The sequence below is a fragment of the Crotalus tigris genome, unplaced genomic scaffold (assembly GCF_016545835.1).
Source record: "Crotalus tigris isolate CLP2741 ecotype Arizona unplaced genomic scaffold, ASM1654583v1 scf7180000019553.37968852642:3898890, whole genome shotgun sequence".
NCBI lineage: Eukaryota > Metazoa > Chordata > Lepidosauria > Squamata > Viperidae > Crotalus > Crotalus tigris.
The window spans coordinates 1,003,246-1,030,616 of NW_024097591.1; the positions used below are offsets into that span (position 1 = coordinate 1,003,246).

At 50.5% G+C, this 27,371-nt stretch overlaps 2 protein-coding genes across 5 annotated transcripts; both read right to left on the minus strand.

Annotated features, from left to right (window-relative positions):
* Positions 1-123: 123 nt before the first annotated feature.
* Positions 124-6,568, minus strand: TUT1 (terminal uridylyl transferase 1, U6 snRNA-specific). The gene is made up of 10 exons (XM_039363424.1): positions 6,418-6,568; positions 5,742-5,932; positions 5,413-5,622; positions 4,927-5,041; positions 4,711-4,841; positions 3,842-4,071; positions 2,893-3,002; positions 2,417-2,539; positions 1,972-2,064; positions 124-1,336 (listed from the first exon to the last, which is right to left on the minus strand). Exons 1-10 carry the CDS (start codon positions 6,503-6,505, stop codon positions 255-257), a joined length of 2,373 nt encoding a protein of 790 aa, XP_039219358.1. The 5' UTR covers positions 6,506-6,568; the 3' UTR covers positions 124-254.
* An 862-nt stretch (positions 6,569-7,430) lies between these two features.
* MTA2 (metastasis associated 1 family member 2) lies at positions 7,431-26,306 on the minus strand. Of its 4 annotated transcripts, none has more exons than XM_039363113.1 (18): positions 26,110-26,306; positions 20,882-20,949; positions 20,606-20,699; positions 17,784-17,901; positions 16,780-16,843; positions 15,534-15,651; positions 15,323-15,425; positions 15,121-15,220; positions 14,324-14,512; positions 13,537-13,611; positions 13,338-13,396; positions 12,347-12,444; positions 12,021-12,160; positions 11,475-11,619; positions 11,221-11,310; positions 10,222-10,340; positions 9,561-9,731; positions 7,431-8,377 (listed from the first exon to the last, which is right to left on the minus strand). In XM_039363113.1, the coding sequence occupies exons 1-18, from the start codon at positions 26,135-26,137 to the stop codon at positions 8,177-8,179; spliced, it is 1,980 nt and encodes a 659-aa protein (XP_039219047.1). In that variant the 5' UTR covers positions 26,138-26,306; the 3' UTR covers positions 7,431-8,176. The 4 variants fall into 4 exon arrangements, with proteins under 4 accessions (XP_039219047.1, XP_039219044.1, XP_039219045.1 ...); XM_039363110.1 differs by having other exon boundaries at positions 11,391-11,619; positions 26,110-26,305; XM_039363112.1 differs by having other exon boundaries at positions 7,433-8,377; positions 9,561-9,709; positions 11,391-11,619; positions 26,110-26,305.
* Between the last annotated feature and the right edge of the window lie 1,065 nt (positions 26,307-27,371).

Sequence of the window (27,371 nt, forward strand, 5' to 3'; positions counted from 1 at the left end):
CAGCGTTTCTCAACGTTTGTGTGACGGCGACCCCCGTCACACAAATGTGCCGCGCACGCGTGGTGCGCATGCGCGGGGCGCCCCCATGTGTTGTGCGCATGCGCAGGGCCGCCCCATGCGCGGTGCGCATGCGCGGCGGCGCCCCCTGAGGGGGGAAAATGGCAATCGCCTTGTTTGGCGGCCCCCGTAAAATGGTCGATCGACCCCAACTGGGGTCGCGACCCACAGGTTGAGAACCACTGGTCTAAATGAGTTCAAATGTCATCCTCCGGAGAAGATTTGTCTTCGGGGGTAGGCAGGTCTGAAGGCTTGGTGGTCAGGTACTGCTCAACCATTCGGGGCAGAAAACCTTGTAGGAAATGAAAAAAATCTTGGAAAACAGCTCCCTGTTCAGGGTCTGGGGTGAAATTTAGGCTGACTTGTGGGTCATGTTCCCCAGAACCACCATCTGTGATCCTGGCACAAATGGTGAATTGAAACAGAGGCTCCACGGGCCCAGTTTCCCTCTCCTGTCGGGAAATCGCCTCGGATACTTTCCCTTCCAGCTCTAGGGGATCAGCTCTCGGTTTGGGATCCACTTCCGGGCTGCAGAATTGTCGCCGGACGCGGCGTCTTCCTAACCAGACACGGTGCCAGGCGGTGCAATTCCAAGTCACACTCTCTGTGGCGGGAAGCGAATTCTCTATTCGTGATCTCTTCAATGGAGAACCCCACGCGGCCTCTTCTACGTCCAGAGATCGCTTGGAACCCATGGAGAGCTGTTCGGTTTTCGTTTTCAGCTGCTCCTCCTCCGGATCACTGCTGAGGGGTTCCCTATCTTCTCCGAATCCCGGCGGCTTCTCCGAGCAGCTGCATTTCAACACCTGCTCCAGAACGAACGAGACACCCGCGCACACTCTTCGAAACCAGAGCTGGTGGAAATCCCTGCTCAGGTGTAGCTCTGGGTGGGACCCCCGAGATTGGGTTGCCGGCGTTAAGGGGAGGCTGATGACCAGCCGTTCCACGGCTTGGGAGCTGCCACGCTGGAAGAGACGGACCAGCCCCCAGTTCTTCCCCTTGCTGGATTTACGCTGGTATTGCAAACTCCGACAGTATTTTGCAGCATCCTGACAACCTCGCTGGAGACGCAGTGCGGTCTTTTCGTTGACGTTGGCCGCTACGTTGTGGCTCAGCTCAAAAGGATCCTGCAGGTTGATGGGGCCCACCTTGAATTTCTGGCCTGCGTCGGATAACAGGAAATTGGAGAGAGGAAGTGACCGACCCTCGCGCAGGGAGATCACCCCACTGGCGAAATTGTAGCTTTCGAAAACACGGAAGAACTCTGCCAGAAGGGAGCCTGGGAAAAAAGTTAACAAAGCAAGCATTAGGAAGTTTCCTGTGTATATCCAGTGTAGTATCTTTTTTTCCACATTGTTCTTGTGGTCCATTATTTTTAAATCCACTTTCAGATCAGTCTCAATCTTGTAAGATAAAATATATTCCTTTTCCATAATATATTTTACAGACATTCTATCTATAATGGTAGACAGTTTTAAGATTAATTTCTGGATCCATTGCTCATAAATATTCTATTCTATTCTATTCTATTCTATTCTATTCTATTCTATTCTATTCTATTCTATTCTATTCTATTCTATTCTATTCTATTCCATTCCATTCTATTCCATTCCATTCTTTCATAATTCTATTCTTTCATAATTCTATTCTACATTTATTCTTTCATAATTTTATTCTATTCTATTCTTTCATAATTCTATTACATTTCATAATTCTATTCTATATTCTATTCTTTCATAATTCTATTCTGTTCTTTCATAATTCTATTCTATTCCTTCATGATTCATCTATTCTATTTCTATTCTTTCATAATTTTATTCTACTATTCTTTCATAATTCTATTCTATTCTGTTCTGTTCTGTTCTATTCTTTTTAAAGCAACATGCAACTTAAAAAACTCTTGTAGCAACTCACAACAACTCTCTGTGTTCCCGCTGGGCTGCAACGAAGCCGGATCTTTAGGGAAAGTGCAGTCCCAACCATCCACCACGGTCAGTTCTCCATCATCTGACAAGAAAGGAAAATAAGTTGGAAAAGGATGGGGGGGGGAGGGAAATCTGTCTGCAAAGTCTTCAATTGGATTCTGGCTTTGCTTTTTGTCGTATTTCTATCCCATCACTGAGGTCATTCACCCTGGAAAGAAAAGCAGAAAAGGGGACCACTCAGTGTGACTGACTGAAAAATATAAATAAATACAGGGGAGTCCTCGACCGCTCACTTGGTGACTGTTCGAAGTTACAACGGGCGCCGCTGTGGTCATAGGCTGAGGACCACCCGTACTCGTAGTAAAATCATAGTAAATGTGGAAGCTACTGTTTCTGTTTGGGGGGGGGGAATTGGTGCACGGAGGGAGTTTAACCTGAGAGATCCTTCAACTGTGCAACCGTCGGCAAGACTGGGGGGGTGCGTGTCTGTAGGAAGAAGAACACCAGCAAGGTCAGGGCGTAGTTGTTGAAAAGGGGGCCCCCACCAAAAAGATTTCCTGCAAAAAAAAAAAAAATTGTAAAACGGGGCAAAATTCACTTAACAAATGTCTCACTTATCAACAGAAATTTTGGGCTCAATTGTGGTCATAGGTTGAGGACTACCTGTATACAAGTAGATCAATTGATATATGGTTCTTCATCTGCTATTCCACCACTAAAATTGTGACCCCCAAAGGAGGATACTTCCATTCCTTTGGCTGCCCCTCCCATCTTCCTTCCTTCATCTACCTTCCATCTTCCTTCCTTCCACATTCCATCTTCCTTCCTTCTTTCCACATTCCATCTTCCTTCCTTCCTTCCCTTCCTTTCCTTCCTCCCTTCCCTTCCCTTCCCTTCCCTTCCATCTTACCTGCCAAACCTTGCTGTTTTGCCCAGAAGCGCACTGAGTAGACCAAAGGCCGCACACGTTCATCTACTTCGGTGCAAAACTGCAGGAAGCGCGTGTTGCACAAGGCCAGCCTATCAAACAGAAGAAGATGGAGCATAAATCAGAATATACCGTGCAGAGCTCAGCCACTTCTCTATACCCAAGTTTCTTGCCATATTCTCTTCGGCCCACAGGAAACCCCTAAACTCACATTTCCCCCATCCTAATCCAGTTCCTTTGCCATTAGGTCAACGTTTCTCAATATTGCCAGTATAAACAGCAGAGGAATTCTGGGAGTTGGAGTCCACATCTGTTAAATTTGACAAGGCTGGGAAACATTGCTCTAGATTAAACTGGCAGTCTGCAATTATCCAGAGTCTAAACTGCTGTATAGACTGAGCCTGACTGAGTACAGGCAGTCCTCGACTGACGACTGCAATAAAACCCAACATTTATGTTGCTAAGCAAGACAGTTGTGAGTTTTGCCCCATTTTATCATCTTTCCTGCCCACATTTTTAAGTGGATCACTGCAGGTGGTAAGCTAATCACAGGGCATCTGGCTTCCCTGTTGATTTTGCTTGTCGGAAAGTTGCAAAAGAGGATCACGTGACCCCGGGAAACACTGCAACCGTCATAAGTACATGTCAGTTGCCAAGCCTCTGAATTTCGCTCAGGTGACCACAGGGAAGCTGCAACGGTTGTTAAGAGTGGGGAAATGGTCCTATGTCCCTTTTTTTCAGTGCCGTTGTAACTACAAACGATCACTAAATGAGCTGTTTAAGTCGAGGACTTCCTGTATGGGGTTTTGCTAGAGCAGGGGTAGACAACCTTGGCTCTTTTAGCTGGCTCAGGAATTCTGGGAGTTGAAGTCCATGAGTCATAAAAGAGACAAGGTTGCCTACCCGTGCTAGAAAGAGATTATATCCATACTTGTTGTTTATGGAGATGTCGCCCCTCAGGCTGGATTCTTTGTGGCAAAACTTGACCACGGGGCGGCGGGCGGTGGAGACCACCTGGACATGATGAACGCCCGGCACACATTTCTGCAGCACCGTGGCCACCAGATCGAGGATTTCAGGCACGGTGGCAGTGACCAGGTCAATATCAGACAGGATCGAATCTTCGGAGCGAGATTCGATTTCAGAAACTTCTTCCTCTGTCTGAAAAAGTTGAGACAGGATTAAGCCCTCTCTGCCAGAATTCAAGCATGGGTATACAGGTAATCCTCAACTTACGACCAGGACTGAACGCAAAGAGGGGTCTGAGCGTCGCCTCTGGCACGCGTGCCATAGGTTCACCACCACTGGTATAATACTTTACTGAAAATCTACATTGGCACAGAAGAAGCAAAGCCAGCTCTGATTTCCAACGCAAACACTGGAATAGTTATTTACCCGTTTCCCTCCGATCCACCCACAGCCCAATACGTGAACCAATCACTTCTGTTCATTTTGTTTGTCCACCCATCTTCAAGCATGTGGACTGGGGGATTCTGGGACTTGAAGTCCACCCATCTTAAAACATGCCGGCTAGCGAATTTTGGGACTTGAAGTATACCCATCTTAATCATGCCAGCTGGAGAATTCTGGGAGCTGAACTCCACCCATCCTAAAGCATACCGGCTGGAGAATTCTGGGAGTTGAAGTCCACACACCTTAAAGCGGCTGAGATTGAGAAAACTGACAGTGATCTGCAGTGGTCTTGCCAAGTTTAAGGAATCTTTCCTACCTCTAACAAGAGATACGGGACCAAAAAATAAATCTACATTTGATCAAGATACAGTCCAGCTTCATCCTCACCGGTGGCTTATCCGTTCTCTTGGCAGAAGCCTGGAAGTTTTTCGTCTTCTCAAGATCCAGGAACAAATCCAGGTCACATCCAGAGACGCTGAAGCCGTTCACGGAAGACCCAAAGGGAAGGATGGCCGATTCTGTGGATTTGGGAGAAGGATCAGTTGTAAAATCGGAAACGTTCAAAATACCGAATCGAAGCAGATGGCAAAGAGTCCACTTTACCTGGGAAGAATTCAGAAATCACCTCCTCGAACAGCTTGACGAGCAAGTCTCGCAGACGCTGTTCGCTCTCAGAAAATTCAAAGAGTTGAACCAGTAAAGACATCTGGGCATCAACCTGCAGGAAAAAATAATGAAGTTTTTTTTTTTCTGTAACCAACTGTATTCAGAGGAATTATTTAGGACGTTCCCTATAGCCATCTTTAAAGAGGGAATCCTCCAGAGCATGTTTCTCAACCTTGGCAATTTTAAGATGGGTGCCCTTTGACTCCCAGAATTCCCCAGCCAGCCTGCTTTAAGATGAGTGGACTACAATCCACCAGGCAGTATGCTTTAAAATGGGTGGGCTTCAATTCCCAAAATTCCCCAGCCAGCATGCTTTAAGATGGGTGGACTTCAACTGCCAGAATTCTCCAGCCAGCATGCTTTAAGAGGGGTGGACTTCAACTCCCAGGGTCCCTCAGCCAGCACTGCTCCAGAGACACTTACATCATCCATTTGGCAGAGATTGTGTGCCAACGTCTCCAGGCTCAGCTGCTCCCGCCTGGCTGACCCTTGTTTCTTTGGTGGGGTGTATCTGAAATCCTTCTTCTCCCGTGGCTTGACACGTAATTTCTGCCCCCCTAGGCTATGTTGTGCTTCTGATAGTACTTTCTGGAGCATTTCCTCGTCCTGCAGTTCCACAATTGCATAGACCCCCTTGCAGAAAAAAAAGGAAAGGAGCCTTAAGCTTGCCAATTTGTTCCAGTGACTTCTTTTTTTAATCAATCAAAAGCGTCAACCTGTGCAAAGCAAAGGGGTGGAGGGATGACACTCACCTTATCTTTGTCCATCACTACATTGATCACCTCCCCGTAGGTTCCGAAATAGTTGCTCAGCTCCAAGGCTGTCGTCCCTTTGTGGAAGCCACTGACAAAAATACTGCGGAGTTCCTGAGACTGACGGACACTACGAAGGCTTTCCAGGCGTTGGTGTTTCTTTCCGCGCAGATGGTCTTCCAAGCTGGGCTCTAAAGAATGAAAGCAAGTTATTGAAGGGTTCCGGAACAAAGGGAAATGGTTTGGTCTTTCTTGCTTTTTGTAATTTTTGCTTTTTGTGGCATTCTTGCTTTTTGTAATCAGCTTTTTGCGTCAGGGAAATCTCATACAAGTGTGAGAAACACGCACATGGATGAGATATACACTGAAGGAGGGAATAAAGGAGTGTACAGAACGGATGGGTGTCTTCCTTACGATGTAATGGCTCTGTTGTCTGATTTTCATTGGCTAACCAAGTTTATAAAGCAAGGCTACCAACTTTCTAAGGCAAAAGTGCCTCTGACCATGGGCAAAGCGCCGCTGGCTTTGATTATCAGCCGAACCCCGCCCCATGTTTATTGGCTCACAACTCCCCATGTGTCAAGAGCAACCCTTTTAAACCTCAATTTTACGAGTTTATTTCAGGAGTATTTAATTCACTGCACTAGGCCTCTCCTTGACCCCTGACCCCACTCACTGTTGGCCACCGTCACGTGACAGAGACGGCACCGAAAAGCCCCGCGGGGCAGATCATCCACATCGCCCAGCGTTCCCTCTTCTTCCATTTCCCTCCACGGCCGGAAGCTCCTTCGGCTCCAATGTAGCTTCCGCCCAAAACGAGGTGCCGTCTAGCCCTTACTACTTGATGCCTTTGTCTGAAAAGCGGAAGGGGCCGGATGGAGTGTATCGTGTGACATCGATATGCGGACGTCACGGCCATTGACCTAAGGAGCAACCAAGTTCCATTAAAACTTCCGGTTCCCATGCGAAGTTCATCCTTTGAGTGGCAGAGAAGGTTCAATTGAGTGTCTATCCCTCCGCATAGAGGTAGAAAAAGAAACGGAATTCTTGTAGCTCCGCCGCGTCTATCAATTAGCCGGCTTTTCGCCGAACACTTCCGGGTTGAAACCGAACACGCTTTTCCATGCTTATTAGTGTGTGGAAACTTTGGGTTAATTGCAGGTTACAGCAATAAAGGGTACCAAAATAAAATAAGCTTCCATTGCACAATTTAGAAAGAGGTTTTTTTGCGCTAGAAGTGACACAATGGCTTTTCTGACTTCCCCCCAAAATTTAGGGTTTTAAAGCGCTTTTCTATCTCATGTGACTTTGCAAACGATTTGGGCTGTATTGTAGTCCCATTTAATGAGTGCTCCTTTGGGAAAAACACTAAAATTTAGCACTGTAGGAGGTGATCAGTGTTAATCGGTGCTGGCAAAATAAATCAGGGCCAAACAAACTTTCATGACTGTATGTCTATTGAGATTCTCCAGAACTGAAGAAGCTTCTTGGATCAGAAGCGATAGGACTTCAAGGAAAAACAGAGTCCGTGAGAGGCGCTCCACAAACTTCCTTCTGCATTTTGTTTTTCCTAGATGCAATAAAGGAATGTGCCCCTTATCAAATCAGGCAAGGGTCTTTTCCAAGTAACAACGCACCCCAGGTTCCCACTTGTCCCCCTCCCCAAAAACCACGAGCCGGAGAAGCAAGTGAAGAAAACGGCATTTATTATTATTTTTCCCCGCTGTCGTTGCTTATAAGAACCAGTTAAGAGGCTGACTTTAAAAAAACCCTTTTTTTTTTTTTGCTCTCCAAACCATGTACAAAAAAAAGGAATTCGTCAAAGGCTGAGGGGGGGAAGAGAGGAGGGGGATTCATCAGATGGATGCATTAACAAGGAATTGCAAAGGTTCCCTGTTCTCAAATTGGGGGGGCGGGAGGGAAGATTTTAGAGGATCCCAGAAGAGGGAAAAAAAACCACACAGAGACGGGAAAAGAGCGATCCCGTTGGAAAAAAGAGGCCGTTTTGAAAATAACAGGGACGCCTCTGACCCTCCCAATCCCACGCCTCTCCTAGCATCGCCTGCGTCCCTAAACGAGGAGGGAGGCGAAAACACGAGGGCGCCCCTAAAAAAAAAAAAAAAACCGTACAGGACCGGGGGACTTTGTGCATTCAGATCAGCGAGGAGCGGAGGAGGCTGGGCGGGAAGAGGGGGGGGGGGCGGAAGTACAAATGTAAAATGTGGAAATTAAAAATATATTTATATATAAAAAAGAGAGGGCGGGAGACCCAGGACCCAACTCCGGGGGGGAGAGAGGGCAGGGACCCCCCAGCCCGGCCCGTTCCCAGCAAATGCTGGGCCACGGGACCCTCGGAAGCGGCTTGCGGCGAATCGGGCCTCCGGTCTGGATGGAGGGGCGTTGTGGTGTTGGGCGAGGTGGCTACCAAAAGATTGCTAGAGGGGCTGAGAAGGGAGCTCAGCGCTCAGTCTTCCAGGATGATGGGCTCGCTGGTGCTGGCAGGGTGGACTGGGGGGACCGGCAACAGGGGAGCCCCCAGAGGCCTGAGCGGCAGGGCTGACTTCACCTTCACTGGAAGGTTGGGCCGACGGGCAGCTCGCCGCATCTCCAGGTGGCTCAGCGCCTTGCGGAGGGCTCTGGGGAAGGAAAGAGCACGTTTAGGGCGCCCAGGCTGGTAGGGCGGGGTAGACAAACGCCTGGACTGAGAAAGAACCGTTTGCTTCTCTCCCCCCCCCCCTTCTAAAAACATCTCAGGGGTCCCCCTACTCGCTGGTGGCTTCGGAAACTTTTTCAGGTTCCCAGCCAGCAAATCTCTAGGTTTCTCAAGTTTCGGGCCTTTAAGAGGGGTGGACTTCAACTCCCAGAATCCCCCAGCCAGCCTGCTTTAAGATGGATGGCCTTCAATTCCCAGAATTCCCCACTTAAGATGCTTTAAGATAGGTGGACCAACTGCCAGAATTCCCCAGCTGGCATGCTTTAAGATAGGTGGACTTCAACTCCCAGAACCCCCCAATCAGCAAGCTTTAAAATGGATAGTCTTCAACTCCCTGAATCCCCCAACCGACATGCTTTAAGATAGATGGACTTCATCTCCCAGAACCCCCCTCCCGCCCCCCCAGCCAGCCTGCTTTAAGGTGGGTGGAATTCTGGGAGTTGAAGTCCACCCCTTTTAAAGGCGACAAGCTTGAGAAAGACCGCTGGATGGATGCAAAAAAGGAGACTGGCCATTCTAGAACCACCGGCGAGAATCCAGCTGTTTCCACCATTCTGATCCCGGGAAGTGTCATCTGCTCTGCATCAAAGCGAGGGGGACTGGACAGAAGGGGCCACAACCCCCTCCCCAAAAGGGGGGTGAGGGAGCCGATGAAGTGACCCAACCCGCCGTCACCTCCCTGTCAGCCTTGCAAGGTAGTATACAATCGGAGGGACAAGCTCTATCTTTCTTGTAACCGAATCTTGCGGATCTGAAAGTCTGTCCCCCCCCCCACCTTTAAAGATGAAGCATCTAGGGAGGGTCCAAATCTTTTCCACACAGCCTTTTTTTTTTTTTCTTCCGAGGGCTCAGCCGCCTCTTATTTGACCGTTTCCTTCCCTCTTCCTCCTCTAAGTCTATGGGGGGGGCAGAATTTAGCAAGTCCTGAACGTCCATCTCTCCCCCCCCCTTTTTTTGCCTTTACAATTCAGGAAACTAGGGAGGCTCCCCGTTTCCTTTCGGAGGGCTCGGCCGCCTCTTTGATCTGTCCGCTGATTTTGATCTGTCCGTCTTCCCCAAGACACCGTTCCACGCGGCCCCGCAGCGCGCCAACTCTGCCTCCGTACCTGGTGTCCTTGGTCGCCACAAAAACGACAGGATTGGGGGCGTCGGCGGGGTTCAGCTTCTGACGTTTCAGGGCAGGCTGACTGCTTGACCTCATGCCGGAAGTTAGCGACCGCCCGTTGGCCGAGAAGGGGAGCCCGCCCCCTGCCACCTGCGCCCGGTCGCACACAGAGCTATCAGCGAGAGGAACACCCCCCCCAAAGCAATGTCTACCTCTTGCTGGTTCCCCCCGCCCGCCCGCCTAGCCGCCCGCCCGCCTCAGATCGGCCGCCTTCTCAAGGGGACAAGCCAAGGTTTGGTGGAAAGATGGCCGGTTGTTTATCAGTGTTTTCATAAAAGCGGGGTGGTGCCCACTTCTGCGGGGGAGAAAGCCCCCCCCCCAAGGGCGAGCGAGACGGAGAGAGGAGAAAAAGGGAGAGGATGCAGAGCTGGCTTCCCTCATAGGCGGAGGAGAGAATGCCTGCCAAATTGCAGGGCGTTATGGGTTGCAGGACTCCCAACCACTAGAAGGAGGTGGTTTTTATTGGGGGGGGGCTTCTACCCTTGCTGGCTTTCCGGATCTCGGGATGGTTTTTCCCGAACAATAAAAATAAAAGATCCGCTTCTCCCACCCCACTCCAGGCCCGTCCCGTCCCGTCCGTCGCTTGCAGCTCAGCTACTCACGTTCTCGAAAGTCCGCTTGCCCACGATGCCAGCCAAGCCTCTGTTTTGGGTCAGCTGGTTCCGGTTAATGGGCGTCTTGGTGCCGCGAGGGGTGCGGGGTTTCAGGGGCGCCTGGGCGGCTGCCAAAAGAAAAAAAAAAGGAATGGGGCGCTGAAGGTGCCTTCCCACATCCATCCCATCTCCTTCCTTCTTTTCCTTTCTTTCCTTCCTTCTTTCTCTCGCTTTCTTGCTTTTTGTCTCTCTCGTCTTTTTCTTCCTGCTTTCCTTCCCTCCTTTATCTTCCTTCCTTTTTCGTGCTTTCTTTCTCCATTCCTTTTCTCTTGCTTTCTTGCTTTTTGTCTTTCTGTTCCTGCCTCCCTTCATCTTCCTGCCTCCCTTCCTTCCCATCCTTCCTTTCTTGCTTGCTTTCTCCTTCCTTCCTTTTCCTTGCGCTTTCTTGCTGTCTCTTTCTGTTCCTGCTTTCCTTCCTTCCTTCCCATCCTTCCTCTTCCTTCCTTCCTTCTTCTCTCTCGCTCTTTGTTGCTTTCTGTGTCTTTGTCTTTTTGTTCCTGCTTTCCTTGTCATCCTTCCTTTCTTGCTTTCTTTCTCCTTCCTTCCTTTTCTCTTGCTTTTTTTGTCTTTCTGTTCCTGCCTTCCTTCATCTTCCTTCCCATCCTTCCCCTTTCTTGCTTTTTCTCCTTCCTTCCTTCTTTCTCGCTTTCTTGTCTTTTTGTTCCTGCCTTCCTTTCCTCCCTCCCTTCATCTTCCTTCCTTCCTTCCTTCCTTCCCTCCCTCCCTCCCTCCCCCTCCCTCCCATCCATCCATCCACCCACCCATCTTCCTTCCTCTTTTCCCACTGTACCTGGCCCCTTCTCCTCCCTCTTTCCGTGACCTCCTCCCTTCCAAGGGGCTGCACTGGGGAGGGGGTATATCTTATTCCGCTGATGCGTGTCCGGGAAATGAGGAAGGGAGACCGTTCCCGTCCAGAGACAGATCCCAATCTCGGCAGAGACCCCTTACCCAGCTCCTTGATAATGGTGGCCAGAGGAAGACGGACCAAAGGGTGGATCTTCAGGGGCGTTTTGGACGCTTTGGGAAGGCGGATGGAGCCTGGAGGGGAAAGAAGCCACAGCTCCCGTGAGACCCACCCGCTTCTTCCGGCCTGCCCCCCCTCCCTCGGCCCCACCTACACTCAGCCTTGATGGCATTGGCGTTGATGGGCGCGTAAGGGCGCCGGGCGGCCCGCCGTGGCTGCAAGATATCCCGGCACATACGTCGCGCGATGCGGGTCAGCTTGGTGGTCTGCAGGAGGAAGGTCTGCCGGTTTTTCGCCAGCAACTTGGCCCGGTTGGCGCTGGTGGTGTAGGGCGAGAGGCTCTGGGCTTCCGGCCGAGACGTGTGGCCCCGAGAGTGGGGCTCCTGGGGAGGAGGAGGAGGAGGGACGGACATCATATGGGAGCTCGGGCGGAACGTTTGGCCTAGGGACAGAGCCCCCGTGCTAGAAGATGGCAGACGGTGAATTCTAGTCCCGCCGTCGGCATGAAAGCCTTCATCGTGGGCCAATTGCCAGGAGATGGTGAGTTCTAGTCCCGCTTTAGCCATGAAAGCTGGCTGGGTGACTTTGGGCCAAATATCAGGAGATGGTGAGTTCTAGTCCCACCTTAGCCATGAAAGCCATTTGGGTGACTCTGGGTCAAACACCAAGAGACAGTGTGGCGCCCCTCACTGGCAACCAGCACCCAACAGAACGTATGTCCTGAGCCAGCTCCCAGCCTCTCACACAAAGCCACAAGGGGTGTGTGTGTGTGTCTCGGTCTTACTGTGATGCTGCGGGCGGCTCCCTCGAGCTGCGTTGGCGTCTTCAGGCCCCCGTACTTCTTCCAGTAGATCCAGCAAGAGGCGCAGAGGCGGCACTGCATATTAGGAGGGCCCCAGGCGTACCACTGGGCTGACTGGGTGGCTGTGGGGGGGGACAGAGAGAGGGGGCCAAATGAGGACCTCATCAACATCCCCCACCCCACCCCGCCGGCCGCAGGGGCTCAGCCCTATCGGTCTCCTCGGGTGCCTGGGGCGGAGGAAAAGACGATGTGGGCCTCGCGTCCAGCAGAAGGAAGAGGCAGCCCCCGATTCCATGGTGGAAACTTACTGTGGCAGCTCTCACAGGTCAGCCCTTTCTGGAACCCGGCGCCGTTCATTCCAGGCTTGGAGCCCACGGAGATGATTTGGTTCGGGTTCGGTTTCGTACTGGGGAAGGGGAGACAGAGCAAGAAAGGCACGGGGGGGGGGGGAACAAGTCAGCTACGTTTGACTTTCACAGGGCCCAAAGCCAAACAGCCAGATCCCAGATCTGTGGGGCGCCTGCTGGTTTTCTTGCGGATGTTGCGTTGCCGGACTAGGTGACACCATCAGTGCTGGAAGACTGTGAGGACAAACCTCACTCCTTCCAGCACTGATGATGTTCCCTAGTTGGGTCATGAAACGTCTGCAAGGAAACCACCCAAGCTCAGAGAGCACCAAGGACTCCACAGTCCTCCTCCTCCTTTTCCCCTCTTCCTTCCAGCACTGATGATGTTCCCTAGTTGGGTCATGAAACGTCTGCAAGAAAACAACCAAGCTCAGACAGCATGAAGGACCCAACATCATCATCATCATCATCATCATCATTATTATTTCTCCTCCTCCTCCTCCTCCTCCATCATCCCCATTCTTTCTACCCCTGATAATGTTATCTAGTTTGGATCATGAAACGTCTGCCAAAAAACCCACCAAACTCAGAGAGCGCCAAGGACCCCTCATTTGAACCCTGAATTACAAAAGATGTCCTTCTACCGATCCCAGATCTGGCTGCAATTAAAAAAAAAAAACAGGGACCGGTGGAATCCACCCCACTGCCGGAGAATGATAGACGTGCTTCTAACCCTTGGTGGGAAAGGGGAAGCAGGGCACAAGGATTTGATCCGTAAGTCTGGAATAAACAACAGCTGGCATTTGATACGTAGACCTCCCCCTGCTCACGCTGTTCTTTCTTAATTTTCCCCCTGGGTCTTGGGGGCTGGGGGGAGCATTTATCTGCCTCAAGGCAGTCTGTTGGGGAGAAATAAGACCCCTTCAAAACCCCCCAAGATGGGGATACTCACTACGTTGGGATGTATACTTGTTTCAACTTGCTGTCGGCTTCCGCCGCTTTCAACCTTTTCTGCGCGGCAAAAGGAAACGGGAGAATTGGGACGCCCCCAAAAAAAGGGTCTCCAGAAAAATGCACCCTCCTCCCGCCTCCAGGAAGGAAGGGAATCGCCCCCTCCCCCAAAAAGCAGCTGCAGGAAGACCCTTCCTCACCTGCTGGATATATCGGTCTGTGGTTTTCCACATGTAGTAGAACTGCACGATGCTGGCCAAGGACTTCCAGGGCAGCTATGAAGAGAGGGGGTGGGTGGGTTTGAAAAGGACGCCCTCCCCACAAAAGAGGGGAGGGGCTGGTCCTATCGATCCTGGCTCTTCCAGGGTTTAATCCAGCCAATAACCATATGGGTAGTCCTTGAGTTATGACCATAATGGATCCTGACCAAGATGGCCGCAAAGTGGGGTGTGTGTGTCTATTTTGCCCTCTTTCTTGGCCTGGCCGTCATTAAACCAACACCAGGCCACGGTTTGCAACGGCTGGTTTCCCCCCAAACCAGAAATACAGACGGTCCTCAACTTACAGCCATTCATTCAGTGATTCTTTGGTTACAAAATAGCACTGAAAATTCACTTATGACGTTTCTAGGACCAGTCACGGGATCAAAACTCCCATTTTGACGACTGTTTTTCAGCCTTACGACCCTGACAACGTCCGCAGGGTCACGTGATCAAAACTGGGATTGCTTGGCAACTGACTCGTGTTTATGATGGGGTCCCATGATCCCCTTTTTCTGACCAGTCAGTGGGGGGAGTCAAGATTCCCTTAATTGGTTGTTGCTAATTTAACAATTGCAGCGATTCACTTAGCAGCCGGGGCCAGGAAGGTCGTAAAATGGGGCAGAAGGCGCTTCGCGAGGGCCTCGCTGAGCAACGGAAATGTTGGCCTTGCAAGTCAACAAGATCCTTTTTGTAATCAGGAGCCCTGAGCCACAATCGCACTCACAAAGTCCTGCCGAATGTCGTTGAAGTCTTTCCCGTATTTTTCCAGGGCCTCCTCAAACAACATGGCTTCCGAAGCGGACCACTCCTCCATCTCGTCCCGGCACAGCACGGGCCCGCCCTGGGGCACCAGAGTCGACATGGCCTTGGCGAGGTCGTAGCCGTTACGCTGCAGGGTGTCCATTGCATGAAACTGGCGACAGAGAGAGAGGGGGGAGGGAGGGGAGAGAGCAGGCAAGCAGTGAGCGGTTGCTTTGTCACATCGCAGAGCAAGTTCTGTGATGTGAGAATCCCTGGCCTTTTTTTTCTTCTTCTGTACTTTTTAATTAAAGATTTTAGCCATGGCAAAAGAGAACAGACTGAAATCAAAGAGAGGGAAGGGGAAGGGAGGAGACGAGGGAGAGAAAAGAAAAAAGAATGGGAAAGGAAAGGAGAGGAGGAATGGGAGGGAGGAAGGAAGGTCTAAGAGAGAGGAGGGAAGGGAAGGAAAGGGAGAGGAAAGAGAAAAAAGAGAGACTGATAGACAGAGAAAGAAACAGAGAGAGAAGGGGGGAGAGAAGAAAGAGAAAGAGGAAGGAAGGAACATTGGAGGGGGAAGGAAGGAAGAAAAGAAGGAAGGAGAGAGATGGGAATGCGAAGAAGGGAGGAAGGAAGGAAGGAAAGAAGAAGCAAGGAAGGAAGGAAGAAGCAAGGAAGGAAGAAGCAAGGAAGGAAGGAAGGAAGGAAGGAAGGAAGGAAGGAAGGAAGGAGCAAGGAAGGAAGGAAGGAAGGAAGGGCAGGCCAGCAACCGCCCATCCTCACCAGCGTGATATCCCGAGAAGCAGCCGCTGCGCTCATGTGAAGGCTGGGCTGACGGATGGAGCTGCTGCAGTCGAGGGCTCGCGCAAAGGTGCCCACCGCCCTGAGGCCGGAGAAAAAGGAGAAAAAGGAGAGAAGGGCTAACCACCGCCTGCTCTCCACCGGGGCCCCGAGCAGCCCCCCCCCCGCCGCCCTCGGACCTCACCGAGCCACCACGAGGAACTGGTCGATCTGCCGGTCGGTCAGCGGGTTGTCCGGATCCCACACTTTCATCTCCATCTTCTGCTGGTTCCGGTTGTCGGATTCCCCTGAGGAGGAGGAGGAGGAGGAAAGGGGAGGATCAGCACTCGTGGCCGGCCCTTCTCCAGCTCGGCTCCCCTCGCCCCAGATCGGAACCCGGATCCGCCCTGGCTCACCTTCCGCCAGTCGCTCAGGGATCTCTGCCTGGTACTTGCAGCCCACCCGAATCTCCCCCTGGTCGGCTAAGAGGGTCTTCTGAACCGGGTCAAAAACCAGCGAGTAGAAAAAACAGTCCTAGAGGGGGGGAGGAAGAAAGAGGCTGTCTTTGAGGAATCCGTCTTGTCTGCTCTTTTGTCCTTTTCTCTTCTTCCCTCGTTCCTTCTTGACAACCTGCCTGCCTCGCTTTCCTCTCTCCCTCCTCTCCTCTTTCCCCTCCCTCTTTCCTTCCTCTCTCCTTTCTTCCTTCCTTTCTTCTTCCCTCCTTTCCTATCCATCCTTCCCTCCCGTCCCTGTTCTTTCCTTCCTCTGCTCCCTCCCTCCCTTTTCCTTTCCTCTTACTTCCCTCCCTCCTTTTCTCCTCCTGCTCTCCTTCCTCCCTTTTCTCTCCTCCCTCCTTCCTCTCCTTCTCCAAAGGAGCCCTCTGTCATGGACGCCGAGATCTGAGCATTCTCTGACATTTCCCATCTTCCCTGCCTCTACGGCTTCCTCCTTCCGTTATGTATTCAAGACGGACCAGGATTAATATTTATATAGGTTACTTTCAACGTGTGTTACGGATGTGTGTGTACGCTTCGAGAGCAAGCCACTCAATTTCATGTTGGATGTGTAAAAAAAACAAAAACCGACAATAAAGGTGATCCATCTTTTAGCCCTGTGAGGTGGTCCAGAGATGTAGAACCTGCTCCCTCTTGATTATCAGATTCCGTTAAGACAGTGGTTCTCAACCTGTGGGTCGGGACCCCATTTGGGGTCGAACGACCATTTCACGGGGGTTGCCAAACAACGCAGTCCGCCATTTTTTCCCCCTTTTCCTTAGCTGTGCTACTCCCTTTTATTCTATTGGCTTTTGAAAGCCAATAGAATAGACTCTCTTGAATAGAGTCTAATTCTATTGGCTTTCAAAAGCCAATAGGAATTGTCCAGGCTGTCTCTGCCCTGCTGAGCCCGCCAAAAGTCCCATTCTGCAAACGGTGCTGCACCCGTTGAGTAGTCCTCGACTTACGACCGTTTGGAGGTCGCGGCATTAAAAAGGTTGAGAACCACTGCGTTAAAAGAATCGGGCATGTCGGAAGGCGTCTCTCTCCTTTGACTCTTCCTGAATTATTCCTCAGGCCCCTTCTTCCTCCTGTGGGCCCTTCTCCAGGCCGGCCATCCCGTGTGCCGCGCCCGAGGCCGTCCCCACCTGCCCTCCCAGCCTCTCACCTCTTTATCCAAGTACTGGCTGAGGATATCCGTTTCATTCAGCAGGGTAACGCTGCACTTCCCCCTGCAAACCAAACAGGACTGGGGGTCATACAAGCTAGTCCTCAACGTACGACAGTTCGTTTAGTGACCGTTCCAAGGGGCGGCAGCACTGGAAAAAAGGGGGCTTAGCACCGTTGCTCACACTGACGACCGTTGCTCACACTTAGGACCCGTTGCAGCATCCCTGGAGGTCGTGGGATTTACATTCCGATGGTGGGCAACTGCTTGCCTGAGCAGGGGGTTGGACTAGATGACCTCCAAGGTCCCTTCCATCATCATCATCATCATTATTATTATATCTTTTATTCATTAGACATGAACCTCAGTCAACTGAACATTCAAATTGGCTGGAGCTGATGGTTGACATGGGTTGCTACCAGCATCCTAGGTGTCAACCAGGGGGTTGGACTAGATGATCTGCAAGGTCCCTTCCAACTACTACTATTACTTATTATTATTATTATCTTTTATTCATTAGACATGAACCTCAGTCAACTGAACATTCAAATTGGCTGGAGCTGATGGTTGACACAGGTTGCTACCAGCATCACCATCATCATCATCGTCATTTATTAACTGGTTCATATTTATGATGGTTGCCATGTCCCGGGGTCACGTGATCCCCTTTCGCAACCTTCTGAGAAAGCCAATGGGGAAGCTGGATTCATTTAACGACCGGGTCACTAATTTAACCACTGCAGCGACTCCCTTAGCAACCGCGGTTAAGATAGGTCATAAAAGGGGCCCCAAAATTCACTTCGCAAACTTCTCCCTTAGCAGCGTCCGTTTGGGGCTTAGCTGTGGCCGCATGTGGAGGACCACCCATGTTCCTGACCTCCCCTCCGATTGTCACCTTCTAAGAATACCCTCTATTCTCCCAACGCCGATCTCAGCGCCGTAATAAATATTCGTAGGCCACGGCGGGCAACGACGCGCATTCTGTTATTTAGAAAGCTCCTCACCGTATGTGGGTGGCGGGCAGAGACTCGAACTGGCGGGACAAAAAGAGCTCTCGGTGTTTCAGCTGGTGCCGTTGCTGCTCCGAAACGGAAGGCTGCTTCGACTCTTCTTCGAATTCGCCTGGAGTTCAAGTTGGTTTTTTGGGTTGTTTTTTTTTTTTAGGGAGACGAGAAAGAGAGAAAGAGAGAAGCACTTCTAGCAATTCCACCGTACTCACAAGAAGGGGCAGGGGGAGGTTTCACAAGGCGCGACCGACGAGAAAGCGCACCAACAAAGGGCGTGTATTTGCAGCCTAAGCTTAAATCGGGTCTCCTGTCCACCCAAAGTGTTTTTCTAATGGTGTTTCTCGGTGTTGTTGTTTTTTTTCTCTCTCTCGTCATCTGAGGACAAGGAAGCTAGAAGATTGTACATCGTTTGGAATCCTTGGAGAGGATTAGCTTGGGAATCACTGCCTGATCTGAGCCAGTAGCACAGCCCATCACTCTGAAGCAGTGTTTCTCAATTTTGGCCCCCTTAAGAGGGGTGGGCTTCAACTCCCAGAATCCCCCAACCAGCATGCTTTGAGATGGGGAACTTTAACTCCCAGAATCCCCCAGCCAGCATGTTTTAAGGTGGGTGGACGTCAACTCCCAGAATCCCTTAATCAGCATGTTTTAAGGTGGCTGGACTTCAACTCCCAGAATCCCCCAGCCAGCAGGCTTTAAGGTGGGTGGGCTTCAACTCCCAGGATTCCCCAGCCAGCCTGCTTTGAGATGGGAAACTTCAACTCCCAGAATCGCCTAGCCAGCCTGCTTTAAGAGGGGTGGACTTTGCCTCCCAGAATTCTCCTATGGTTGAGCTGGGGAATTCTGGACCTTGAAGTCCACCCATCTGAAAAGTGCCAAGGTTGAGAAACGCTGCTCTTTGGCAAAAGCAAGGCAGAGATGACAACACACACAACCCAGACACACTCTGGTGCCTGTCGCTCCCTAATCCGATTGAACAAAAGCCATGTCAGCCAGAAGAGAGAGAGAGAGATACAGAGACAGAGAGAGACGAAGAAGAGAGAAATAATCCTAACACAACTTTCACCGCACACCCTGGGATTTCACAGCTCAGGAGCCTTTGTGCCCCCAAGGCATGTGGATTGGGGGGGGGAGGGGGAAGGAAATCCGATTCTAATCCCTCCTGCCTTTTCTGCTCTCCTGCAAATTTTGCGCCTTTTTTTTGCCTCCTTCCCTTTCCAGAAACACACACACACACACACAAAACACACTCCTGTGCCTTTTTACAGCACTCCCGAGCATTGTTCTTCTTCTTCCTCTCCCTCTCACCCTTCTGCGTGTCGAGCTTGGCAGTGTCCCAAAGAGGTGGGGAGGACAGGAAGTGGAAGGGTGTTCCCTCCCCTCCCCATCTACACACCCCTCTGGGGGGAGGGAGAGAGGGAGGGAGGGGGAGCTCAGGCAATTCTCTGCAGGGATAGGCAGCGCCCTCTTCTTTGCCCAATCAGGTCCCACCAAGTCAAGGTCACAGCCCCTGCTGGAGAGGCTGGGAAGCCCCAGAGAAATCCCTTCCTCCTCCTCTTCCCAGGCCCACAGCTGCAAATTTGGGTTAACCCTTCAGCAGCTGGGGCCGCCTGCACCTGCCCGCCTTTCTCCCCCTGCTTCAAAGCCAGGCACCCCCCTCGCCCCCAATGGAGGCCGGAGAGACCTTCAGCCCTCAACTTTGCACCAAGTTGGCACATGCCAAGAAAAAACCCAGACCGTTCCTCCTCTGGAATTCCACCTGCGCCCTCGCACATTCGCGCACACGTGTTCTGTACACATCCAGGGTGGGTTTTTTTGATCCCCAGGGAGAACTTGGGAGAGGCTGACTGGGCCCAGCAGAGGGTGGGGCAGCTTTTGAGCCAGGTTCTTTTTTTCCCTTTCCTTTTCCTGGGCGAGCTGTCTCTGCTGCTGCTAGAAGGGGGGAAACATAGGGACAGGCGGGCCCGGAAGGGAGCAAAGCCACTCTGCCCATCTCAAACCATCCCTTGGGATCAAAAGCCTTCCCTGCTGGGAAAGAAAGAAAGAAAGAAAGAAGGAAAGAAAGAAAGAAAGAAAGAAAGAAAGAAAGAAAGAAAGAAAGAAAGAAAGAGAGAGAATGGTATGGAGGAAGAAAGGAATTGGGAAGGGAGGGAGAGAGGGAAGGGAAGGAAGGAAAGAAAGGGAGGGAGGAGAAAATGGGAGGGAGGAAGGAAGGAGAGAATGGGAGGGAAAGAAAGAAAGAAAAGAATGGGAGGGAGGAGAGGAGGAAGGAGAGAATGGGAGGAGGAAGGAATTGGGAAGGGAGAGAGGGAAGGAAGGAAAGAAAGAGGGAGTAGAGAATGGAAGGGAGGAAGGAAGGAAAGGAAAAAAGAAAGAAAGAAAGAAGAAAGAAAGAAAGAAAGAAAGAAAGAAAGAAAGAAAGAAAGAAAGAAAGAAAAAAGAAGGGAAGGAAGGAAGGAAGGAAGGAAGGAAAGAAAGAGGGAGTAGAGAATGGAAGGGAGGAAGGAAGGAAAGGAAAAAAGAAAGAAAGAAAGAAGAAAGAAAGAAAGAAAGAAAGAAAGAAAGAAAGAAAGAAAAAAGAAGGGAAGGAAGGAAGGAAGGGAGGGAAGGAAGGAAAGAAAGAGGGAGTAGAGAATGGAAGGGAGGAAGGAAAGGAAAAAAGAAAGAAAGAAAGAAAAAGAAGAAAGAAAGAAAGAAAGAAAGAAAGAAAGAAAGAAAGAAAGAAAGAAAGAAAGAAAGAAAGAAAGGAAGGAAGGAAGGAAGGAAGGAAGGGAAGGAAGGCAGGCTGGTCCAGCCCGCCAGGAGCCCCGTCCACTCACGAGCATTGCTGTCAGCCAGGCTGTTGAGGCTGCTGGAGATGTCCCTCCGTCGAAAGAGGCAGACCACCTTTGCCTCCACGTTGCCATTGGCCGTCTGGAAGGTAATACACTGCTGGTCGATCAAATGCTCCAGCCCGGAGGACCCCCCCCCCCAACCTCTGCTGTTACCCCATTCCTGGCTTTTCTCGCATGCAATAGATCCACAGCTCCAGGGGAAAAGCAATTTCCACCCACCCACCCACCCAAATTGGCACAACCCACCCGTCAGACCCCTACCTTGTTGAGCTCCTCAATTCGACGGACGAGGTAGGGGTTGCTAGAGGAGTTCTCAAAATAGACATAATCTGGAAAGAGGAGAAAGCAGAAGGGAGCAAGTGAGAAAAAGCAGAAATATAAAGACCCAGTGACTTCCTCGGGACTAGAATGACATTTTATGGAGAAAAGCAACCAAGATGATTAGGGGACCGGAGGCTAAAACATAGGCAGAACGGTTGCAGGAATTGGGGAGGGGTGTAAACTGACGAGGAAAAGGACTGGGGAGACATGACGGCAGTCTTCCAATATTTGAGGGGCTGCCACAAAAAAGAGGAGGGGGTGTCAACCTATTCTCCTAAGCCCCTGAAGGCAAAATAAGAAGCAACGGATGGAAACTAATCAAGGAGAGAAAAAAACCTAGAATTAAGGAGAAATTTCCTGACAGCTAGAACAATTAACCAGTGGAACTACCTGCCCCCAGAAGCGGTGAATGCTCCAACGCTGGAAGTTTTTAAGAAGGGACTGGACAGCCATTTGTCTGAAATGGTATAGGGTTTCCTGCCTGAGCAGGGGGCTGGACTAGATGACCCCCAAGGTCCCTTCCAACTCGGTTATTCTCTAGAGTAACTCAGGCAATTGGACCTATTTTTAGCTTGTGGGTGGATTTTGATTTTGGACTTCAACCTCCAAGCCTGAATCCTCTATCCAGGTGGGAAGTAAAAAAAAAAAAAAAAGCAATTTTGAGGGCAAAATGGATCCATACTTAGCTCCAGCAATGAAACACCTCCTGAATGGCGAACAGTTGCAAAAATGGGTTGTTGTTTTTTTTTAAATGTACAAATTCACTCCTAGCCTTGTCCTTACATTTTGGTTCTGTGGGTTAATCAAGAAAAAATGGAAAAGGCATGTGTGGGGGGGGGGAGAATAGTTTTTATTGAAATAATAAATCCGAATGTTTTGGCCCAACTGCAATTCAGCAAAACATTCCTAAACTCAAGAGTCAAACATTTGGGCAGAATTATGATTACCAACTTTTACGCTCACTGTGAGAATACCTAAAAGTATTTTCAGCACCGCATTTAAAGACAATCCAGCCAACCCTGGTTTATTCAACGAACCACAGGTTAATGTGTTGCGTGGGCAAGTGTGCTATTTTTTAAACACACATCAGTAAAACGTAAAAAAAAAAAAAATCTGAACTTCCTTAAATCCAGACACGAATCTATGGCAGAATTGAGATTGTAACAGGGGATTTCCCAGGGAGGGGGAAAAAAATTAAGTTTTGTAATCCACAGCAACTTTTTTCTCTACTTTAAAATGTATGGACTTCAATTCCCAGAATTCCCTTTTCTGATGGGGGCTTCTGGGAGTTGAAATCCACAAATCCTCAAGGTTGAAAAACTCTGAACTACACTAATTTTAGAACAGAGGTTTCTACATCGTACAAATAGTCCTTGATTTACAGCCGCAATCTAGCCCCAAATTTCAGTAGCTAAGGGAGACCTTTGTAAAGTGCCTCATTTTACGACCATTCCAGCCCATTGTTAAGTGAGTCACTGCAGCTGTTAAGTCAGCAACACAGTTGTTAAGTGGAATCTGGCTTCCCTGTTGACTTTGCTTGGCAGAAAGGCGCAAAAGAGGATCACAAGACCCCGGGACAGTGTGACCATCGTAAATGTGAGTCAGTTGCCAAGTGGCTGAATTTTAATCAGGTGATGTTGCAAAGGTCATTAATGGTGCAAAACTCACTGCCGCTGTAGTTTTGAACGGTCACTAAATGAACGGTTACAAGCCGAGGACTACCTCTGATTGGGCAAAGAGAACGTGATGGACTGATTCAGAGGAGATATTGAGTCCCAGCTGACCATATCCTGCCTTGCATCAGCCTCGGGATCCAGGTAGTTAATTCTATTTTTTCAAGTTTCACTTCCTCCTTTGAACTTGAGGGCTGAGAGCGAACAGCGAAGTTTCCTGCCATTTTGAGGACGGAAGGTGACAAAATTACAAGGCCGGGAAAATCGGTCCAACCATTTTTTTTTCTCTCTCTCAAAGTCTGAACAATTTGCCAGGGAGCAAAATAATAATCAAATATCTCTGCCTACCCCCAGGTGTTTGAGAAGGACCCGTAGGTGGATAAGATGCCAAACCAGTTTAAACATCTGGCTGACTGTGTGGAACAGACAATCCTATTATTATTATTATTATTAATAATAATAATTCTGTTTTCTCATAAACGTACGTGTCCTTTTTTTTGGATCTTCAGGGTATTCTAGGCAGTCCTCTACAGCCCGATCAAGGAAAAATTCACGCACATGCATGGCTCACGAGAGTTTGGTCTCGTAGTTAAGGCGGCAGGCTATAACATGGAAGGCACTGTGTTGTAGTCCCGCTTTAGCCACGAAAACTGGCTGGGTGACTTTGGGTCCTAAGTCCCTTTTTTCAGCACGCCTGGTTGAGGAATTCTGGGAGTTGAAGTCCACAAGTCCTAAAAGGGCCACGTTTGAAGGCCCCTGATTCAAAGGAACTCAAGTTGTCATATCTGGATGAGACTAACACTAATAAAATAAGAGTAATAAAGTCAGAAGGGACCTTGGAGGTCATCTAGTCCAACCCCCTGGTCAGGCAGGAAAGCCTATACCATTTCAGACAAATGGCTGTCCAGTCTCTTCTTTAAAAACCCCAGGGAGGGAGGGAGGGGAAGGAAGGAAGGAAGGAAGGATAGCAGAATAACAGAGTTGGGAGGGATCTTGGAGGTCTTCTAGCCCAACCCCTGCTCAGGCAAGAGGCCATTTCAAACAAATGGCTGTCCAGTCTCTTCTTAAAACAGTATTGGAGCATTCACAGCTTCTGGTGGCAGGTTGTTCCACTGATTAATTGTTCTCACTGTCAGAAAAGTTCTAGGTTGCTTGTCCCCTGGCTAGGAGATGGCTTTGGGGGGGGGGGTTGGTGCAAAGCCAATATTTTGTTTGGGCACCCAATATTTTTAACTGGCGATGCCAAGGTCCAGAACTGGGCTTTCTGCAGGTGAGGTGGGAGAGGCCAGGCTGGCCTCCATCTCACCTGTTCAGCCTGAGGGCGCGCAGGATGTCATCCCGCTGAGAGGGGCGGCAGGCGAAATGATTCTGGCACTGACCCAAGAGGAAGAAGGGATAAAACGGCTCGGCCGGGTCCAACTTAAAACCCTCGTTCGGCTTTGGATGTGAAAGCCGGCAAGTTGTCCCCGAGCAAGATCTAAAAGCGGGAGGGTTTTCCCCCTGCTTTTTGTTTTCTGCCCACTTGGAATTCAGATATACTGCTTCTGTATGTGGAAGTGCTATTGCTCCTCTGTATATTCTTTAGCATCCCGTTTCTGGTGCTCAGTGCGCTCTGCCTGCTAAGTCTGAAGTATTAGCTAGACCACGCAGGGAGGTTGAGTCCGGTTTCTAAAGGGGAGACCCCCTGCCCTTTTGTATGGATTGCGTTGTTCTCCCCTCTCTCAAGAGTCAAATCCCCTCCGCCCTGTACCTCAACAAAATCCCAGCTCTTTTGCTCGTCCATCCATCTCACGTCCCCCCTCAGGTTTGATGGGACCCCGATTCCCCCACACTCTCTTGAAAGACTAAGTCCTGCCTTAGGCATCAAAGCCAGCTGGGTGACTTTTGGGCCAATCGCCAGGAGATGGTGAATTCTAGTTTGCTTTTGGCACGAAAGCCGGCTGGGTGATTTCGGGCCAGTCCCTCTCTCTCAGCCCAAACCCAACCTGCAGGGTTGTTGTGGGGAAAAGAGGAGGAAGCCATGTTGGATATTTTTGCCGCCTTGAGTTATTTATAAAAATAATAAAGGCAGTTTAAAAATAAAACAAAGTTTGCTGTTATCCTTGTTATGCCCGGGCCATTCTTTAACCGAATGGGAAAAAAAGCTAATTATACCCCTCCCCATTTATTTTTAGCTTCTTTGCCAAGCTCAGCAAGCTGCTTTCGCCCCTCTCTTTATCTCCATTCATAACCAAACTATTTTCTTTTATTTCTTGCCCTCCTAAATGGCTCCATTTTCTCAATCAAGTTGCTTTTCATATCCACGTTACGCTCACTACCCAGGACTTCAGCACAGCACATCTGGAGAGAGCAAGGGAGTTTGGCTGGGGGTGAGGAGAGTGGAGTTCTTGCCCAGAACATCTGGAATGTGCCAGGAGATGGAGAACACAGGCGGGGATGATGGACATTCTAGTCTAACACATCTGGAAAATGTGGGAGGGGGGTTGTGGAGAGCTCAGCTGGGGATGATGGGGTTTATTTCCCAGCATATCTTGAAAGTGCCAGGAGATGGAGAACTCAGCCAGGGATGATGGATGTTTTAATCTAGCACCTCTGGTAAGTGCCAGGGGGTGGAGAGCTGAGCTGGGGATGATGGGGTTTATTGCCCAGCACACTTGGAAAGTGGCAGGGGGTGGAGAGCTCAGGTGGGGACGATGGGAGTTCTAGGCTAGCACATCCCTGAGAGTGCCAGGGGATGGAGAGTTCAGGCGGGGGATGATGGGAGTTCTAGCTTATAACCTAGAGAGTGTGAAAGGATGGAGCGTTCAGGCTGGGGATGATGGGAGTTCTAGCCTATAACCTAGAGAGTGTGAAAGGATGGAGCGTTCAGGCTGGGGATGATGGGAGTTCTAGCCTATAACCTGGAGAGTGCCAGAGGATGGAGCGTTCAGGCTGGGGATGATGGGAGTTCCCGCCTATAACCTGGAGAGTGCCAGAGGATCAGGCTGGGGATGACGGGAATTTAAGCCCAGGGTATCTGGGGAGTTTTAACCCAACTCACTTGGAGAATTCCAGCTTGGAAAGAAGGAAGCCCGGATGGGGACGATGGGACCTTCCCTCCAAGAGGACTGGAGGATGGAACCCGAGATCCAGCAACATTCTTGGGGGTGCACCAAGTTTTTTTTTCCGGGGGGGGGGTCAGAATTACCACCTAAGACAGTTTGCAACCCCACACAAAAAGGGGGAGAACGCCCCCAAAAGGGGACCCCCCCTCCCAATTTCCAACCAGCCCCTCCACCCTCCAAGGGGGGGCTGACCCCCCCTCTTTCCAAACCTCCGCCCCCACTTCCTGGTCGGGGCCTCCCCCCCTAAAAAACAGCCCCCCCAAACCCGGACCACCCTCCTCAGCCCCCCCTTTTGTGCTTTAAATAAAGCCCTCGGGCGCCCCCCCCCTCGCCCCTCCCCCCCCTCGCCGGGACAAATAACGAGCCACGGGAAGAGCCGCCGCCTCCTTACCGCCCACCCGGTACATATTGGCCGCCATGGCGCCCCGCGACCTCTTCCCGGCCGCCTCGGCCGCCTCAGCAACTCCGGGCCCGGCCGCTCTTCATCGCCTCCCGCCGCCTCAGCCGCCGCTCCGTCGCTCCCCCTCACGCAGCCTGGGCCGGCCCCGCTGCGCGCCCTTCGGCGATCTCCGGAAGCGCTCGGGCATTTCCGGTCGGGCTTCGTGGGAAGCGCACGCCGGCGACGGAAGCCGGCTCGGTCTTTTCCGGAAAAGGAGGTTTCTCCTCAGTCTGGGCTGGCGGGAGGGGCGGGGATTCTTCCCGAGGGTTTCCGGAAAGGAACGAAGAAGACTCGGGCTGTTTCTCCCGGAGGGCTTCGGCTCACCTCGTTGGAAGGGCTCTTTCTCGGGTGGGCGGAGCCTCAGCGGGACTTCGGAGGGAGGGCGGCCTCCTTCGTGTCTTTCCGCCCATCTTCGGCGGAGAAGGGGAGAATCGAGTACTTTCGGCAGACATCGGCCTTTTCCGGAACTGGAGGTTAACTCTTTCCTGCCCGCAAGGCCCCCGCTTTAGTCAAAGCGAACAAGCAGACGCAAAATTTTTAATATTTTACGTGTCACAACTGATGAGCACATGCGGGCATGCAATATGTAGGATACGTTGGTGGCATTTGTGAACCCTTTAAAATTATTTTCAATCCTGCAAGTGTTTTAAGACAGTGTTTCTAAACGTTAGCCATTTTAAGATGGTTGGACTTCAACTCCCAGAAATCCACAGCCTTCAATCCTTAAAGCAGGCTGGCTGCGGGATTCTGGGAGTTGAAGTCCACCCATCTTAAAGCATGCTGGCTGGGGAATTCTGGGAGTTGAAGTCCACCCATCTTAAATCAAGCTGGTTGGGGAATTCTGGGAGTCTAAATCCACCCAGATTAAAGCATGCTGGCTGGGGGATTCTGGGAGTTGAAGTCCACCCATTTTGAAGTTGCTAAAGTTGAGAAACGCTTGATGTAAACAAAAGGAGGAACTTGGAATAGGGACTACAGTTCCCAAGATCCCTCAGTAATGGCCACAGTGACCTGCTTTACAACCGCCATGACTTAACAGTCATTAAGTCGAGGACTACCTGTACATCTACAGCACAGTTCAATGCTTTCAAATGGGAAGTAAATTTTGGCAGAAAATCTCCCTGTAACTCAAAACCTGTCACGCTAAACCAGATTTGGGGATCCTGGTCTTGCCAAGCCAGATCAAAGAGAAAAGAAGAAGAAAAAGACTTATC